The following is a 16,985-nucleotide window of genomic DNA, read 5'->3' on the forward strand; positions in this document are numbered from 1 at the left end:
TGGTGCTTATCTAATTGGCCCTGCTCAGCGGTGCTCAGTGCCTCTCAGTGGCGCTCATTTTTCGCCCTCCTATAATTAAATTCCATATGCCATCGAGTTCGGAACTCTGGCCACGCAAAATCAGTCGTATTCTGGCGCTTGCACATTGCAGACGCTATTTATCAGATATTTCAGATACCCAAGTATTAGAAACCAAAGGAGCAATCATGGCGGAGGGCGAATCCAAGTTTGGCTTCAAGGATATGGAGAAGGCACTGGAGACTTTGAAGTTGCTGGAGGACCACGACATGCAATACCGCAAGCTGACAGTGCGTGGCTTGCTCGGCAGGGCCAAAAGAGTCCTATCCAGTGAGTTCTTTAAAAAAAAGATGATCCTTCGTTCTCCAATAAACCCTTTTATCCCAGTGACCAAAGCGGAAGAGAAGCTGAAGAACATTAATGCGGCCATTGGAGTCTTTGAGAAATGGCTGGAGGAGAATGGCGGAGGAGCTTCCAGCAAGAATGCCAAGACCGATAGCGAGGACAAGGTGGAGACGGTGCCAGGTCTGGGATTCAAGGATAAGGCCGCTGCGGAGGCCACCCTGAGGTAAGTGACCAGGTCATCCTCGCTGGCATGCTAATGAGCCCGAGACCTTCAGCCCTGGCAACCAGCGACGACATCATATGATGTCATGGCACAGTTTTAGAGTGTCGAACTCGGAAGTCTCATTAAGTTGATAGAGCGAGCACTGTGCTCTTCCTATTCCCAGCTCTCTGTATTAGATGTATATTAGGGTGGATCGATTAAGAAATTAGGGTGGAAATTAGGACTTTGTCTATATAAAAATAATGGATCAATACCTTAGGATCTATGCAATACTTAAAAATCTTACAGTTTCTGCCAACTCTAATATATTTCTTTGATTCTGGAGATATTGCTGCATATTATATGAAACATTTTTCTAGAAACTATTTATAAACTTATCAATTTTTTTTAAATAGAAACCGGAAAACAATCGAATATTGAATGTTTAAGTATTCCTGTTAAATCACTCCAAAACTTCTTTCTGTCTACCGTAAGATGGTTAATATGACCCTGACACTGCGGCCATATGGCTATGACTAATGTTTTAAAAAATAGATCCACCCTAATATTTACACAAGTATATCGCCACATTCCACAGTTTGCCTGTATCCGAAATAATTCTATATGCATCTCGCATTGCAGCATTTTGGCGGAGCGAGATCCGGACTACCAGAGGTTGGCCATAAAGGGGTTGATTGGCAGCTCCAAGCGTGTATTGTCCGGCACTAAAAATGAGGACAAGATCAAGGCCATCAAGGAGGGTGTCCAGGTGCTGGAGGATTTCCTAGAGAAGTTCGAGGCCGAAAACCGCATCAAGGAGAACCGTGCCTATTTGCCACTCGCCGTGGTCACCAAGCTGCCGGATCCCAAGGATGGTTTGGCCAGCGAGTTCCTGGAAGCCTATGGCGGCTCCAAGGCCAAGGGAAACTACAAGCACCTGCGTACCATGTTCCCCAAGGAGGATGACAAGACCAGCTGGGACATTGTCCGGAATCGCCAGTTGACCAAGTTGCTGGAGCAGATCAAGAGCGAGGATGCCAAGCTCTTCGATGCGGAAACTGGGGCACCTACCGATCTTCACCTGCAGTTGATCCACTGGGCATACAGTCCGCAGCCGGATAAGCTCAAGCAGTACATCGAAAAGCTGGCCAAGAAGACCCCGGAGAAGCGCAAGCAGGATAGCAGCAGCAGTGCTTCCAGCAGCACTAGCCAGGATTCCGATGAGGAGGATAAGCCCAAGAAGAAGAAGAAAAGGGAGGAGTGAGTCGCAGTTCATTAATAACACTCTGCTGCCATTTGATTAACGAACAGAAACGGTTCATACAGCCCTGTTTCCGGTTTCCAACCTATACAATTTGGCGGAAATTAAAGTTAACAAATTTGGTATGATGCCTAATCTTAGAGAACCGATTCCTAAACTGCCAAACTATATGGGCTTCGAAATCGGAAACAGGTTTAATAGTTTATTAAGTAACTCAACCTCAACGCAGAACTACGATAAGTGGTGGACACATAGATGTTTCTTTGGTATATCCCCCTCTATTTAGTATATACACATATTGTTATGTATTATGTATGTATACATAGGCGTGTATGTACGTACGATATATGTAAATATTGTATAATACCATTCGTTTGTGTCGTTTTGATGAGCCTAGTCTTTGAAATCAATAACTTTGTATGCTACTTTCAGGCAAAAACTTAAGAGAGGGGCACTTTATACTTGAACAAAAATAAAATTATGAAACCATCTGGTATTTGTGCTTTTATGTGGTATAATTTTATAAAGTTGGTAAAGCTGGTAAGTAAGTTGGTAAGTTGATAACTAAACTTTATATAGTAATTGGTGACCCAGAATTAGTGGAAAATTTCGCTTTTGTGCCCCTGTACATCCGAGTATTACCAACCCAGCTCATCATAACGAAACCTTCATTTTGAATTCGTGACTTCACGCACATACACACGCCAACTAGATTACACAATGTACACGGGACCCGGCCACGCCCACTCGGCCGCATTCCCACGCTCCGCCCACATATGGATACACACAAACGCACACAGACTATCTAGCTAATATTTATGCAACCCGGCGGTATCGTAATACTCCGACTTGGCCACGCGAGGGGATTGCGTCTGGGAGTCGCCGGAAGTTGGAGGCGTCTTGGCCAGCGACAGGGTCAAATGCTGGTCGCCCTTTCCGGAACCGGATGCGGCGGTCAGGTGGCCATAGGCCATGTTGAACAGGGCGTCCGGATCGCAAACGAACCGATAGACGTAGCGCTCTCCGTTGACCTTCTGCATGATGCCCTTCTCGTAGTAGTAGCGCAGACTCCGGGACAACTTGTCGTAGTTCATGGCCGGGCGGTTCTTCTGGAGACCCCAACGTCGGGCCACCTCCTCCGGCTCGATCAGCTTGAACTCCATGCCCCGGCCGGTCCAGGCGATGCAGCTGGCACTGGAAGAAGATATTATTCTTTTGAAATCATAGCTGGTGACCCCGATTTTTACAAAAAAAGGAATTTCCGAGATTTTCCTGATAGATGAGGCTTAATTTTAAGATATAAGACGTTACAATCCTAGTCCTCATATACAATCCTAACCAAAGACTTACCTGGTGGTGGGTTCATCCAGGAGGGCAACCAGGAACTGCCAGAGCTGCAGGGAGCCCCTCCGCTGGCTGATCGTCTGGCCGTTGCTGCTGGTGGAGATGCCATTGCTGGCGTAGAACTGGTCCAGACGCAATTCCGCATCGCTGGAGGTGGTGGAGTCCACCACATTGGGCCGCAGAGCAGAGGGATAGGTGGATGAGATGGTGGCGTTGTAGGGACCACTATCGTACTTCAGATCCGCATCGCTGACCGCCGCCAAGGTGGTGGGCGAAAGATCCCGGTAGACGGACTGCGACTGCGTCTGCTGCTGGTGGGCGTAGTGCGAGGGCGTGGCGTATACCGCCGAACTGGAGATGACCGCCGTGTGACTGAACTTGAAGGCGGAGGCGGCATGGAGCGGTGTCAAGTGGGTAAGGGCCTGCTGCTCCGTCTGCTGGTGGTGGTGTCCATGGTGATGATGGTGATTCGGATGCAGTGCGGTCACATGTTGCAGTTGCTGCTGGTGGTGTTGCTGTTGCTGCTGCTGGTGTTGCTGTTGTTGCTGCTGATGTTGCTGCTGTTGCTGTTGCTGCTGCTGTTGCTGATGTTGCTGCTGGGCCGCCGTTGTGGTGGAGTCCGCGTCCTCGATCTTCGTGTGGTGCTGGAAGTGCTGGCCGGAGGACACGTCGCTGCAGTAGACTGCTGCGGCTGCAGCGGCGGCGGCGGCAGCAGCAGCGGCTGCCGAGGCTGTGTCTGAAAAAAAGGATTCGAAATTGGAAAAAGGAGTTCAGGAGCAGGAGTTGAGTGAAAGCCGCTTTCATGCACGTTTGAGCAATGTCCCGGTGACGAGGGAACGGGCGCTAATTACATGGGTATTTCGGATACCCTTTGCGAAGAAGGGTTGTATGGAATTGGAGCAGTGATTGCCAACAGAAGGAGAGCAGAGCATTTTCTATCCCGCGGGCCGCCTGTGCTGCTTCTGTTGTCGATTATGATTATGATTTAGACAAAAGCCTTATCACTTTGGTTTTGGTTTAACCATAAATCATGGATTTATATTAACAAAATTGAAAACAAGGTACTTTAAAAATATATTCTCCTTGATTTGATAGATAGTCGTTGTATTTTAGATATAATTCTACATTATCCAAGATAATTTTGATAAATTGCTAAATAAATTCCCTTATTGAAGGGCATACCACCTTCTCTATTGCCATTAAAAACTCTTTTACATTGTTTTGCTTTGTTTGGGTGGCTTTGGCCTTTTCTAAATGGCCAGGGTATTTAGAAGCAATTAATTATTTAAGCAACCCACTCCCGCCAGTCGCTGCAAAATGCTCAATATGCTGCAATTTAACGGGGGCGCAGACACCCCACCCTTAGCACCACTCGAGTTTGCCCTTTTCATTAGGTAGTTACTCTACAACTCCCGGTCCTGCCCACCCCCATCCATCCTCCCTCGACCAACCTCATCGCGACTCGACGCTGGGCGCATTAAAAATTCAGGAGATACCTTTGCATAATCCATGAGCAAGTGTCGACAAGTAAAAACATCATTGTCGATATCAACAAACGAGCTGCTGCTGATGGAAAACGAAGACCTGTTGGCCCTGCTGCCCAAGGGTGGGGGCTTGGGTGGTGGGCTGTGGAAGTGGGTATGCCAATGCACTACACTTACAAAAAAATATTTACTACATTTTTAAGTAATTAGTAATCATTGATTTCATGGACTCTTTGAACAGTGTCTGTCTTTGAGTGAAGAAAGTAATGTCTTGATCGAAAACTTTTTAATTAAAATGATATATTCTTTACACAGAGATGAAAAACTAACAACACTGTGCTTGAATTGAGAACATTCGAACTAAAAAAATGAAATGAGTTGATTTCGTTTCACTTTCAAGTTGATTTTGGACTTAATTTAAGAACATATTTGTATCAATATGATAACATTTTGCGATTGATTATTTACACTTGGTTCAAAAGAAAAACGTTTTAAACATATATCAAAATATATATACATATATATATATTCTATAAAATATACCCAAATTTAAACCGTGACTCAATATTCTATATTATTTAACCCTACTATACTATAGTAACTTTCTTAAAATTCATTAAAATAAATCGTTTTATTCCTTTGATTCAATATGATGAGTTATTCTGATATAAGCTGCCTTGGCGTTAAAGATCCTGAACTACTTCTTAAGGATTATATAATATACCTTTTTTATCTTAAAACGTTTTAAAGTTCTTGCACAGAATTGGTTTCTGTGGTTCTTCCTAAGTTCAGAAAAAAAAGAAATTCCTTAAATTTCCGAGTTTTTTTTAGTGTAACCGGTGGGTGGATGGTGTTTTTGGGACGGGTGGTGTATCTAACACAAACCACTCAACGGCGACCCCGTGATTGAGCTGTTTGTTCGCTGGGCGGCGGATTCAGCCCACGCACCCGGCCACGCCCACCGGAGGCCAACTATGTATATCTGCCCCTCGAAATCGAATTGCACGCTTGTGCCGCCGCCAATTGGATTAGCGGTTACTAACACCGGCGATATTGTTATGGTAAATTATGCGCGCGATTTCTTGCATTTTATTTGAAAAAATATTGGGAGCCACTAAGAAGAGGCCGCGGGAATTGAATTACCCACCGATAGGTATGCATATCGCGCACGATAATTTGAATAAATGATGAGCGAACGCACGGCTTTAATCATTTTCTTTTCATTTTTCTCAAATCCTAGGGAGACTTACCTTCGTCGCTCTTTTTCAGAATGCCCGCGGGTGGCGATGATGGAAATCTGGATGGAGCATAAATCAAAAATATATATATACTATACATAGAAGGCGAATGATTCGAGCGACTCGGCTGATTGACTTAAAGTTGACTTGTCTTGTCAGCGTAAAGTTCAATCCCCAGATTTCTTCCTCTTCTTACCTGTAGCAGTACGGGTGCGGATGCGGATGTGGATGCGGATGCGAGTGTGGGTGCGTCACAGCGGGTATGTCAAAGAAAGTCGATGTTCTTTCATGACGCACGCCTTTGACATTCACTGCAGAAATGGGAGGTAAAAATAAAGAACAAGTTGAGGTTACTTTTTACAACTCATAGATGAAGCTCCCCCTCGATAAAAAAGAAGAAACATCTCTTAGTCAAGCGAGGTGGCCTCGACTTTTGTTAGATAATATTTCATATTAACGCTCGCAATGGGATGCCTTTGAGGCCACAAATCGAGCTTGTCACATGCACTTGACTTGCCCATAATCGAGTGTCAACTAAAGTTCAAGACTAGATAACTGAAAGTGGAGTAAGGGTCTGGGGATTAAAGAGGACTGAAGAAAACAGGTGCTCCAAAACTTAAAGACCGGAAATAATTGTAACCTTAAAACTCTTGCAAAATAATATGGTAATATCAGTGCAACTTTCCTTAAATCCAATCCAAATCTAACTAAACTGGTTTATATCAGGAAAAGTTAGGAACAGTATCATTTTTAAACGATTAACTTGATATTTTTGACTCTAGTCAAATATATTTATCTTCTTTGGGGCCGGCACGTGGCAACTTCAGTCATGTTTTCTTAATAAAAAACTTAAAAAAACAATCTAAGCTGAGGCAAAGCCTTCGGGCGGCAAAGGGCAAGCAGCCCGGAATCCCAAGCCCATTCCATGGGAACCATTTCCTATCCAACCCGTAGCACCCCCACTTACTTTTCTGAACTCATAATGGAAAATTAATAAACAAGCGAACGTGTAAATAGCAAAAGCAAACAGAAAGTGGATACAGTGGGGTGGAGTTGGTCGTGGGATCAGGATGAGGGCAAGGAGGAGCAGAAGCAGAGGCAGGCTGCATCCGGACTTGACAGTGGACGTGGACGAGGACGCTTACCATTGTACCTTGCGTTCAGGTAACCCTCGGTGGAGGTGTCCAGTCCGAACTTCCCGATTGCCGGCGCGGGCGTGGGCGTGGCATACATGACCAGCTCGTCGGCCAACTGGTGGTGATGGTGGTGGTGGTGATGATGGTGGTGGGCGTACCAGGAGGATTCCCGCGTGAGATCTGCAGAGCGAGAGGATGAAGGCAGGAATAAGTTATTGAAAAATCATGCTATGGATTACCAGGGTTTTGAGCTAGCAATTTGTTACTAAAAAATAAGGAAGTTTACAATTTTCAAATATATAATGAGAAATTCTAAGACTGGGGTTTCTCCCAGTTTCTTAAGATATCAAGTTTAGTAGGTAGGCTAAAAAATACTCGGAAACAATTCGTTTACTCATGGTTTATATATACATATATAATTAACTATTTAAGATCATAAAAAATAATACAGAACCTATTACATCTAACATATAGTATCCTTTAGACAATTAAAACTTTTGACGATGTTAGGCCAAACATTACGAAATTTTAAGAAAGTGTCCTGACAGTTTTTAAAATGTTTTCTAATATCAGGATACTGAAATGTCTAAATAATCCAGTACATATTTTAATAGAGAGTATTAATATAGTACAGTTTTGCAGAATTTAAAAACATTATATGTTATCTAAAAGCCTTAAAAATCAGTATAAATTCCACATAGTTAATAAAATCTTGTGAAATAAGCACACATAAGCAATACAGACCGTTGCAGAGAGAGGCACTTGCTCCGCCCGAGCTAGAGGATCCGGAGGAGGCGTTCATCAGGGCGGCCGTGGCGATGGGATTTGGTGAGGAGGGCCCTTCGCCCAGGGCCAAGCAGCAAGGTGGTGGCGGCACTGGCGGAACCGGCGACGTCTTCTGGCCAATGCAGATGGCCTCCATGAGGCCATGACCATGACCATGATCCAGTTCGCTGGTGTGGCACTTCTTGCGCTCTGCCTGCAGACCATCGCAGCTGGAGGATGCGGAAATGGCCTTGGCCACCGCCGGCAGTGTGGAGCTCACACAGGAAACCACCGAGTCGGTGGTGATGGTGGATGTGCTGGGCAAGGCGCCATGGTAGAGGCCCAGGTGGTGGTGGTGCGGGTGATCCAGGTGCGTGAGCGTCTGCTGCAGCTGCTCCAAGTGCGTCTTGGCCTCGCCGTAGTCGCTCTGCGGAAGAAGGAAATGAGACAGGGCGCGCCAGGAAATTGTCATGAGTCTGGCTTTTTCGGCAGGGACTTCGATTTCGACTTCGTCTCGGCCAAATTAGTTGTCAATTTGCCATGTTTTTTGGGGGAATTTCAGGGGTTGCCTTCCTGCTAGCCCTTTAAGCCAGCCGCACTTTAAAGCCACCTGCTGGGCGACCCAACTGCCACCCGCTGTTAACAGGTTGCAGAGACAATGGACTGGAGTGTCCACAATGGAATGGCAATGGCCAACTCGTCACATTGACATAGTCAAGTGGAAGTTGTGGCAATTAGTTTAACAGCTTCTTTGGGTTTTGCTTTTGCCGGGTGTCAATTGGCCCGGTTCTCTTGTTCTCGGCCATTAAGTAATGAGCCATTGTCGGCGACAACTGCTGAAACTCTGGAACTGGACATGATATGATATGTGGCTAGTGTATGGGTATATGGCTAGCTACCAACTCCAACTACGGTTTATTGACACTTGTACATTTAATGAGCGCTGCGCCGAGGTTAACCTTTCTTTATGGTCGCACTCTCGCTCTCTCCGGGTTATCATATCACCCTGCTCGTGGGGCTCATTAAAGCCGGCAGGGATTTCACTTTTTCTTGTCATGGGGGAAATTCGTTGTCAATCTAGCCTCTAGCTCAAGTATGTGGGTGTGCATTATACTAGGGAAAGATCTTTAGTATTGCCCATTAAGAAACAAGTCAGAATAATTCTTTAAAACTCCAGCATAAGATCTGTTTCTCAGGAAATTACCAAGAAAATTTTTTAAATATTCCCATAAAACCAATCTAGAACAATTCTTTTTACATAACCTCAAAAAAATACCAAAAACTAGCATAGGATATTAATGATCTTATATGTTTTCGATGGTTTTAATGTTTTGAACTATTCTTTTTAGTTCCTGTTCAACCGAGTATACCATGTAAATCAATCTTAAGGTATTCACTTTAAATAGGCTAAAATTAATTTTAAAAAAATTCAAGAAACAAAGACAATAGTTTGTCTTTAAGGTTCCCGATTAAAAGTGTCTAGATCGTTGATGGTCTGCCATTGTTTGTTTTCGGAACCCACTTAATCGGGTCTGCATCCCAAAGTGCATCCAGTACTGGCCCCATTTCGTGTCCCTTGCTTGACATTTGGAAACTGGAGCAGCAAGCGATGCGATGCAGTGCCATGCGGATGTGCTCCGTCGCATTCGAGAACCATTTGTGCGATAGTTACCCTTAATTACATGCCCGTAATCGTTGCCGGTTCGGTTCGGCTCTATCGGCAGTGTGCCTCCCAACTTCAAGTTGGAGTCAACAAAAAATAAAAATCAACCTCAGATGGAAACGCAGAAAGCGGCACCGTCCCGTCCCTTTTCTCCATTTTCGGCCAGAAGAAGTGCAGAATGCTCGACTTTCTCCCCCCGAAATCGGGGGTTATGTAAATCTTCGAAGTGGTACATTCAACTGGCAATAAACGGGCGAAAAACAGAAATGCCAGCGTTTGGCAATCCATAACGGACTACTCTTCCGCTTTTTACTCGCAAAAATTTTTGATAAATTGCAAAATATGTCGCCGAATTGCGTTTGCTAAGTGCAAGCAAACAATTTGTCAAATCAAATTACCGCACTTACTTAGTGTAACTGTCATGTGCAAGAGGCTAAGAAATACACCGGCAGCCAGCCAAGCGATGTCACCTGCCACACGTGCGCAGGTGCAACAGGGAACTACTTTTTGGATGGGTTACTGCGAAGGGGAAACACCCTTTAACACTAAAATCGCTTTCCTTCAAAAAACAAAAGTTATTACAAATAATGAAAAACATTTCTGTTATATTTAAGGCTATTCAAGGCCTTATTTTATAATTGTATGTTTTATAAGAATTTTGTATATCAAGTAATAAAAAATATTTGTAAAAATATTTTAAAGTATTTAAATAAACATATGGAAAATAGGTTATAATATAATCTTGAAATGAATTCTTCATTTATTTTTACATTGATCATCATTACAGTCATCATGCAAGTCCCATAACTAGTAATCTTCATAGGGTAAATACCTTTCAGTAGATTATAAAGCCCATGGGCCCTCCCATTAGGCCCTAATTTGTATGCGCAATTGGTGCCAATTACAAGTGCAATTGGGAAAACAAACTGTGGCGGTCGGTGACTGACTCATCCGCCGGATTGATCAACTTTGAACCCTTCGAAACAATGAGAGAGATTACAACGCATGCGCGCCCGCAACTGACATTACGAAACTTTTCATGTGTTTACTTTTTGGGGCTCAGAGTGTGTATACCATATACATACAACTATATTACACGGGTATATGTACTGATCTAGTTTGTTGCAGCCCAAGGGGGAGGTTGGGAGGTTTTGGGGGATTTTGGGCCCGTGAGGCCCACAGATGACAATGCTTTTCTTTCTTCAAATTGTTTTAGCTTGGGTCTTTTTCTTTTGTGTCTCGCCTCCACGACGAGGTGCGTTGTGTGTGGCTTGGCTTGGCTGACTCGGACTCCGAATCTGTCTCTTTTCGACTCCAATGGCTCTGGATCCGTCGTGGAAAACACTTTCACTGCACATGATGAGGCAGTGACACGGTCGTCACCATCTTCTCCGTCTTCTTGGCTTGTGGGTGCCGCGTTTGGTGGCAATGGAAGCGCAACCGAGCCGAGTTTCTCGCTCCGCTTGGGCCTCGCATTTTCGGTTCAGCTGCGGTCGCGTTCGGAGGTGTTTCCAGCCAGCCAAGGGATTCTTCTACACAAAAATATCACCAGATTGCTTAACAAAGTTGGAACATAATTTTTATACCAAAAGTAAAATTTCGGAAGAGTTACCCATCGTTAATAAAGATTTCTTAAAGGAAGTGGTTATAATCTACAAATAAAGTGATTATAGCCTAAAAGATTCTTTAAATACTCTGAAGTCAGATCTTGAAGACCAGGTTTCAATGAGAATAATTGCATATTATTTTAAAAATTTGTGGAAAACGTTGGTGACAAAATTGTTGAAAACATTTAAGTGGGTTATAGTTCAGTGAAAGTATAGCTTATTAGGGCCTTGAATTTATATCCTGTAAAAAGTGTAGCGCCCCGCTCCATGAGTGCTTTACCGCCATGCCAGAAAACGTGAGCCGGGACTTAAATTGGCTGCACTTTCTGCTGTCCATGTGGGCTGTGCTGCAGGGTAAGTGACCACCACTTCATCCTAATCAATCCTACTAATCGATAACCCACCAGTGACCCTCTGCCAGCCGTATCAGTTGCCACACCGCTGCTCCAATCGCCTGGAGAACGCCTTGGAGCACATGCGACGTCGCAGTGTCCAGACCAAGAGCTCCTCCTCCTCCTCCTACTCAAGGGCCATGTGGGAGCCCCCGCCCCAGAGTCCCTACCAGCTGTACCACAGTTTCTACGGCCAGCACAGCGAACCGGAGGAGGACTTCTACAATGTGGGTGGTGGTTACAACACGGGACGTGGCTACCATGCCAAGCTGCTCCACAAAAATGGACAGGCCTACCCCTTCTCTGATTCCAGTAGCTCCGGAGCTCTGGAGCTGGAGGATTTGCTGGCGGTGAACCAAGAGAAGCTGCAGCAGCAACACAGGCAGCCCCACAAACTGGCCATTTCACGGGTGGATGTGGAGGATCTCAAGGTGCGAGTGCCGCCGGCCAAGTCCGCCAACCGGTGGGTGGAGATCGACAAGTGCAAGTTCAGCACGGAGAACTCCACGCTGGACACCCGGCTGATCTTTCCGGATCTCACGCTGAGCGGAAAGGTGGTGATGCAACCGATGGGAGGAAAATGTCACATGATTTTGAGACTTCGACATGCGGGCATCGAATTCCGAACAGTTCCACTGGGCTATGATTCCGGATCGGGGCCATCCTCGAACTATGAGCAGTCCAGGAGATTGGGAGCAGCTTCGGTGCGAACGGATTCCCACTTCGCAGAGCCTGGATTCATATCGGTGTTTGCCCACGGCTGCCAGGGACCCACTGGCATTCGCCTGCGTCAGAACTCCAAGCGGAGATTCGGCAATGCTCCGGATGTGGAACTCGGCGAACCGCATGTGATTCTGGGCAGTAAAAGGCCACAGAGATGGGGCAAGTATCATCACACCCAGGATTCCCAGAAGCCGGGCTATGACATCCGAAGGGGTCAAAATGCCAGTCCGCAGAGGGATCGGGATCACAGCCTGGAGCTGGGCAGTGATAGCCAGGCCCAGGATTCGGGTGAGTTCATCGATGTCCATGGCGACAACTTCTACCGGCGGCAGTTCAGCAAGAAGAGAAGACGCCGCCGGCGGTTTGCCAAGGAGGAGAAATTTGAGGACCAGATGACCTTCAGCGAGGATGTGCTGCACTTCGAGGATGAGCAGCTGCAGCAGCTGGTGGAGCCGGATGCCCGTGCCTTTGCGGATATCTTTGGAGGCGGTTCGAGTCCCAGTGGAGATCGCGAGGAGCTGGTGGGCGAGGCCATGTCCCACGAGCTGGAGAAGCTCTTCTCCATGGGAGTGCGCGGTCTCCTGACCACCTACATGCAGCGGGCCCTCCAGCCGGCCATCAAGGAGACCCTGATGGAGAACATGGGCTACACCCTGAGCTATGGCTAAAACCACTTCCTCCTCCAAGGACCCCTAGTTTAAGCCCTATTTATGTCCGAGGCAGCAGAAATAAAAGCTTTAAGCGAATCTTACCAACTTGGCTGTATCCATGGATTGCGGATGGGTATTGATCGGTGGTCCGGATGCACTCTTGAACTTGTTGGATTTTCACTAATAGGATTTCACCTGGCTGCTGGACATCAATAGTCCTCAATTATTCAGAGCTCGATGGCTTTCACTTGTCGCTGATCAGCGCGCATTCCGTTGCCCGTGTGCAGTTGGCTTCGAGTTTCCGTGGTGACTGGTTAGGCCACCTGGCCGGGATGCTAGGACGACAGCTTGCGCCCGGAGTCACCTTTTAAGGGTTGAAGCTCCGGGATGCTGGGCAGGATGCACTGCGCAGGAGCGTCACGCCCCCTCTTTTGACTGATTGGTTGGCTCGTTTGGAAGGGGAAGGACCAATGGGTGCTCGACGGCGTGGGCGTAATTAGGAGGAAATGTCAAAGGTCGAAAGTTTTGACAGAACTTTTCAAATTTGAAATGAAGGATTACAGGTAACCGTTATGTAGTTAAAGGATTTAATCTAGTTTAAACTATTGCCTTAACAAAGATTTGGTAAATTTAAATTGGTAAATATATTTAGAATATGATCTAAAATACTTTTAGGAAAAAAAACATTACCAAATCATAATTTTATGAATTCTAAATGTGTTTTTTTTTAAGTAGTTGTTAGAAAATATTAAAATAAACAAAGAAGTATTTTCCTAATATTATTTTAATATTAATAAGGGTATCTTAAAAGTCTTTTTTTATTTGGTGGTTTTAAAAACAAATATTCAAACTAGAAAAATAACCAAATTTATCACGTAATAAGCAAAAATATCCCTAACTTTAAAAGGCAACTATGCTTTTTATAAGATTCTATTATGTTAAGAATCACATTTGCATCAAAAATATTTATTATTAATATCAATATTTATTATTAATAATTAGTTAAAATAAGAACCCAATATACTAGGCATTCTGACTGAAAACAATTAAGCACTTCTTACTGGTTCGAGTCCAGGCTAAGGGCTTATCAGAGTATTACGCCCGCACTTGAGGCATTTTCAGATGCATTGTTTCCAATCCTCCGGCCACACTTTGTACTCCCAAAAAATCTCTCTTATAATAAGAGTCTTATTGCAATTTTCATTCTCATCAGATTTATTATGTGATATCCAAACAACCATACAGTCATAGGTAAGTGACCGCGAAATCACCTGGGAGACCAGCTGCCGCTCCACCAGTGTTCAAGGCAGAAGGAATCCCGTCCAGACTCCCTGCTCAGAGTTTGTTTACGTCCGTGTGTGCTTTTTGCAAGGGGAGTGGTGGGGGATTTGGAGGCCACTCAGTCAGGTGTCTGCGCATTATATAATAACAACTCCGAATCGGTTGGGGCGCCAAGATATATTTAGATTAGATAGCCGCCGAATCGTTGTCCACTCCGCCGGATTCCCTTGGCCTTGGCGGCGGAGCAAAGGTCACGGGCGGACCCTCGAAATGCGTATCTGTCTCACGACCTTGGGGACGATTTTCGTGCGTATGCGTTCGAGTTGCGTCAATGTACTGATGATGCTTTGTATTCCCCAGATATATATGTAAATACACGGCAACAATAACCGAGGTAACAAAGGAACCGATCTAGAGTCATGCAGGTCGAATGCCTCCAGAGACAGCAGCGCACCAGGCTGTGAAGGAAGCCCACATCACCCGGAAGCTTCCACGCATGCAAACGATCCTCTTCGGACACACTCAGTCCACCAGGAGTCGAGGGAGCAGCAGGTTCATCCTAAGCAGGTAGCAGCGATGGCGGAAAGCACCAGTACCAGCACATCCCGCCTCGCGGTGGCACCCACCGGAGGAGGGGGAGCAGTAGGAGCCGACGGATCCCCGTACATCCGCACCATCGAGTGGGACATGATGAACAAAACAAAGTTTTTTCCCCTCTCCATGCTGAGCTCCTTTTCGGTGCGTTGCTGCCTTTTCCCGCTCACTGTGATCAAGACGCAACTGCAGGTGCAGCACAAGAGCGATGTCTACAAGGGCATGATAGATTGCGCCATGAAGATCTACAAGTCGGAGGGAGTGCCCGGTCTGTATAGAGGTTTCTGGATCTCTTCCGTGCAAATAGTGTCCGGCGTCTTTTACATTAGCACCTACGAGGGCGTGCGCCATGTGCTGAACGACATGGGTGCCGGTCATCGAATGAAGGCCCTCGCCGGCGGCGGCTGTGCCTCGCTGGTGGGCCAGACCATCATAGTTCCTTTCGACGTAATATCGCAACACGCCATGGTGCTCGGTATGTCGGCCCATGCCGGCTCCAAAGGCGACATCAATCCGTTGGGCATCAAGTCGTGGCCCGGACGCAGTCGCCTGCACATTTCCATGGACATTGGCAGGGAGATAATGCGACGCGATGGCTTCCGGGGCTTTTACCGGGGCTACACCGCCAGCCTGATGGCCTATGTACCTAATTCGGCCATGTGGTGGGCGTTCTATCACCTCTATCAGGGTAAGTCTTCCGGTTATAATGGAGATTAGATTAATTAAATTTGGGATTCTATTCGCAGACGAACTGTTCCGCATCTGCCCCGTTTGGGTGTCCCATTTGCTTATCCAGTGCGTGGCCGGCAGCCTGGGTGGCTTCACAACGACAATACTAACCAATCCATTAGATATAGTGCGCGCCCGTCTGCAGGTGAGTTTCCCGCCATTTTTGCTATAGCTTAAACTACACAATCTTTCATATAATGAAATCACTAAGATATAATCATAACCAAATCGGTTATAACTTAAAAAATTTGGTTTAAATTTAAATACCAAATTATCCCTATCAATGCATCTCAATTGATTTATTTATATTCATATTAATTTAAATGCACACTTTCATCCTTAACTGCGCCTTTAACACAAAAATCAAAATTCAGATTGTAAAACCAGTTCTTTATTGCAATTTTTATAAAGATGTCGTAATTCTTATGATGTCTCGACGCTCTCTTATCTCTATTATTAAAAATGCTTGTCACTCATGCCTAATCTATACCAACAATGTCTTCCCGTAGGTCCACCGTTTGGACTCGATGAGCGTTGCTTTCCGGGAGCTGTGGCAGGAGGAGAAGCTGAACTGCTTCTTTAAGGGCCTGTCCGCCCGCCTGGTGCAGTCGGCAGCCTTCTCATTCAGCATTATCCTAGGTTACGAGACCATCAAGCGCATTGCGGTGGACGAGCAGTACAAACACCAGATCCGCTGGTGAAGAACGCACAATCCCCAGCCAAACTGAAACCAACTCAAAACTGCATTTACGCGACGTACTGAGAACCACCAGAACCGGAGGAGAATCGCCGACGATTGTAAATAACAAAAGCTAGAGGAAGGATCGAAGGAGCAGAGGTTAATTAGATGAATTGCCAAGAATAGCGAATTATTAAATCATTTATGGCGGAAGCATCGAAGATGTACTTTAAGTAGAGCGTTGCAATATATGCTTGCGGCTAGGATGTTCAAGTAATGCAATTCAATATGCAAATACCCCAAAGTGTTGTAGCTTAAAGTGTACATTATTTTTGTTATACTTAGTCGTTTTATACCTAACACGCATAGAGGCCGATCGGTGACAAGCATAATTTATTATACACATAACTATACATGTACTTGTACGTAATTGATGATGATGTTGATAATACTGTTGATTACATTGGTAGCCCAATTACGTTTACACTATTTAGCACAGCAATGGTTGCGCCAAAAAAGATACCACAAACTGGACATGCCGAACTAGAAGTTAATATCGAAACAGGGTCGCCCCTTCCCAGAGGTCGGGAGGCACTTACTTAGTTAAGCATTCGTGTGTGTGTTCTCTGAGCGGATAAACTAGTTTTAGTCTGCATTATAATAAAGTACAAACCAAGAATTGTTACATTTTTGGCACTGTAAAATATGAAATCCAACAGCTGTGTCTGTGCTGACGAAATCGCTCCTCAGGATGACGGAAACTAAAAGTTATACTCGAAAGTTCGTTTCATTATTCTAAAAATTCGTACACTAATTAACTCGAATAAGTGGTGTGTTCTAAAATTGTTCCTATCAGTGATACTGAGAATGATTT

General features: G+C 45.3%; 4 protein-coding genes across 6 annotated transcripts; 3 read left to right on the plus strand and 1 right to left on the minus strand.

The window, feature by feature from the left end:
- Positions 1-116: 116 nt before the first annotated feature.
- On the plus strand, positions 117-2,322 carry Ude (Uracil-DNA degrading factor). The gene is made up of 3 exons (XM_017084304.4): positions 117-348; positions 406-586; positions 1,208-2,322. The coding sequence occupies exons 1-3, from the start codon at positions 207-209 to the stop codon at positions 1,827-1,829; spliced, it is 945 nt and encodes a 314-aa protein (XP_016939793.4). The 5' UTR covers positions 117-206; the 3' UTR covers positions 1,830-2,322.
- Positions 1,861-13,107, minus strand: Ets96B. Of its 2 annotated transcripts, XM_036818102.3 has the most exons (7): positions 12,931-13,107; positions 7,773-8,220; positions 7,038-7,208; positions 6,089-6,203; positions 5,905-5,951; positions 3,177-3,906; positions 1,861-3,020 (listed from the first exon to the last, which is right to left on the minus strand). In XM_036818102.3, the coding sequence occupies exons 1-7, from the start codon at positions 12,946-12,948 to the stop codon at positions 2,636-2,638; spliced, it is 1,914 nt and encodes a 637-aa protein (XP_036673997.3). In that variant the 5' UTR covers positions 12,949-13,107; the 3' UTR covers positions 1,861-2,635. The 2 variants fall into 2 exon arrangements, with proteins under 2 accessions (XP_036673997.3, XP_065721484.2); XM_065865412.2 differs by lacking the exon at positions 12,931-13,107 and having other exon boundaries at positions 7,773-8,492.
- LOC108011509 (uncharacterized) lies at positions 10,688-12,916 on the plus strand. Its single transcript, XM_017076663.4, has 2 exons — positions 10,688-11,417; positions 11,471-12,916. Exons 1-2 carry the CDS (start codon positions 11,348-11,350, stop codon positions 12,844-12,846), a joined length of 1,446 nt encoding a protein of 481 aa, XP_016932152.4. The 5' UTR covers positions 10,688-11,347; the 3' UTR covers positions 12,847-12,916.
- Positions 13,108-13,941: 834 nt separating the features above from the next.
- On the plus strand, positions 13,942-16,827 carry LOC108011486 (solute carrier family 25 member 44). 2 transcript variants are annotated; one of them, XM_017076635.4, is made up of 4 exons: positions 13,942-14,079; positions 14,470-15,391; positions 15,450-15,577; positions 15,942-16,827. In XM_017076635.4, the coding sequence occupies exons 2-4, from the start codon at positions 14,686-14,688 to the stop codon at positions 16,131-16,133; spliced, it is 1,026 nt and encodes a 341-aa protein (XP_016932124.3). In that variant the 5' UTR covers positions 13,942-14,079; positions 14,470-14,685; the 3' UTR covers positions 16,134-16,827. The 2 variants fall into 2 exon arrangements, with proteins under 2 accessions (XP_016932124.3, XP_065721539.1); XM_065865467.2 differs by lacking the exon at positions 13,942-14,079 and adding an exon at positions 14,392-14,415.
- The last annotated feature ends 158 nt before the right edge of the window (positions 16,828-16,985 follow it).

Source organism: Drosophila suzukii, chromosome 3 (assembly GCF_043229965.1).
Source record: "Drosophila suzukii chromosome 3, CBGP_Dsuzu_IsoJpt1.0, whole genome shotgun sequence".
Lineage (NCBI taxonomy): Eukaryota > Metazoa > Arthropoda > Insecta > Diptera > Drosophilidae > Drosophila > Drosophila suzukii.

Bases quoted from the DNA above. Each gene is read 5' to 3' on its own strand.
- Ude (XM_017084304.4), top strand. From the start codon at position 207: ATGGCGGAGGGCGAATCCAAGTTTGGCTTCAAGGATATGGAGAAGGCA. The intron at 349-405 runs GTGAGTTCTTTA...CTTTTATCCCAG, and splicing joins GGCCAAAAGAGTCCTATCCA to TGACCAAAGCGGAAGAGAAG. The intron at 587-1,207 runs GTAAGTGACCAG...CTCGCATTGCAG, and splicing joins GCTGCGGAGGCCACCCTGAG to CATTTTGGCGGAGCGAGATC.
- Ets96B (XM_065865412.2), bottom strand. From the start codon at position 8,265: ATGACAATTTCCTGGCGCGCCCTGTCTCATTTCCTTCTTCCGCAGAGC. The intron at 7,209-7,772 runs GTCTGTATTGCT...CTCGCTCTGCAG, and splicing joins AAGTGCCTCTCTCTGCAACG to ATCTCACGCGGGAATCCTCC. The intron at 5,952-6,088 runs GTAAGAAGAGGA...TGCTCCATCCAG, and splicing joins CCGCACCCGTACTGCTACAG to ATTTCCATCATCGCCACCCG.
- LOC108011509 (XM_017076663.4), top strand. From the start codon at position 11,348: ATGCCAGAAAACGTGAGCCGGGACTTAAATTGGCTGCACTTTCTGCTG. The intron at 11,418-11,470 runs GTAAGTGACCAC...ATAACCCACCAG, and splicing joins CATGTGGGCTGTGCTGCAGG to TGACCCTCTGCCAGCCGTAT.
- LOC108011486 (XM_017076635.4), top strand. From the start codon at position 14,686: ATGGCGGAAAGCACCAGTACCAGCACATCCCGCCTCGCGGTGGCACCC. The intron at 15,392-15,449 runs GTAAGTCTTCCG...TTCTATTCGCAG, and splicing joins GTTCTATCACCTCTATCAGG to ACGAACTGTTCCGCATCTGC. The intron at 15,578-15,941 runs GTGAGTTTCCCG...GTCTTCCCGTAG, and splicing joins TAGTGCGCGCCCGTCTGCAG to GTCCACCGTTTGGACTCGAT.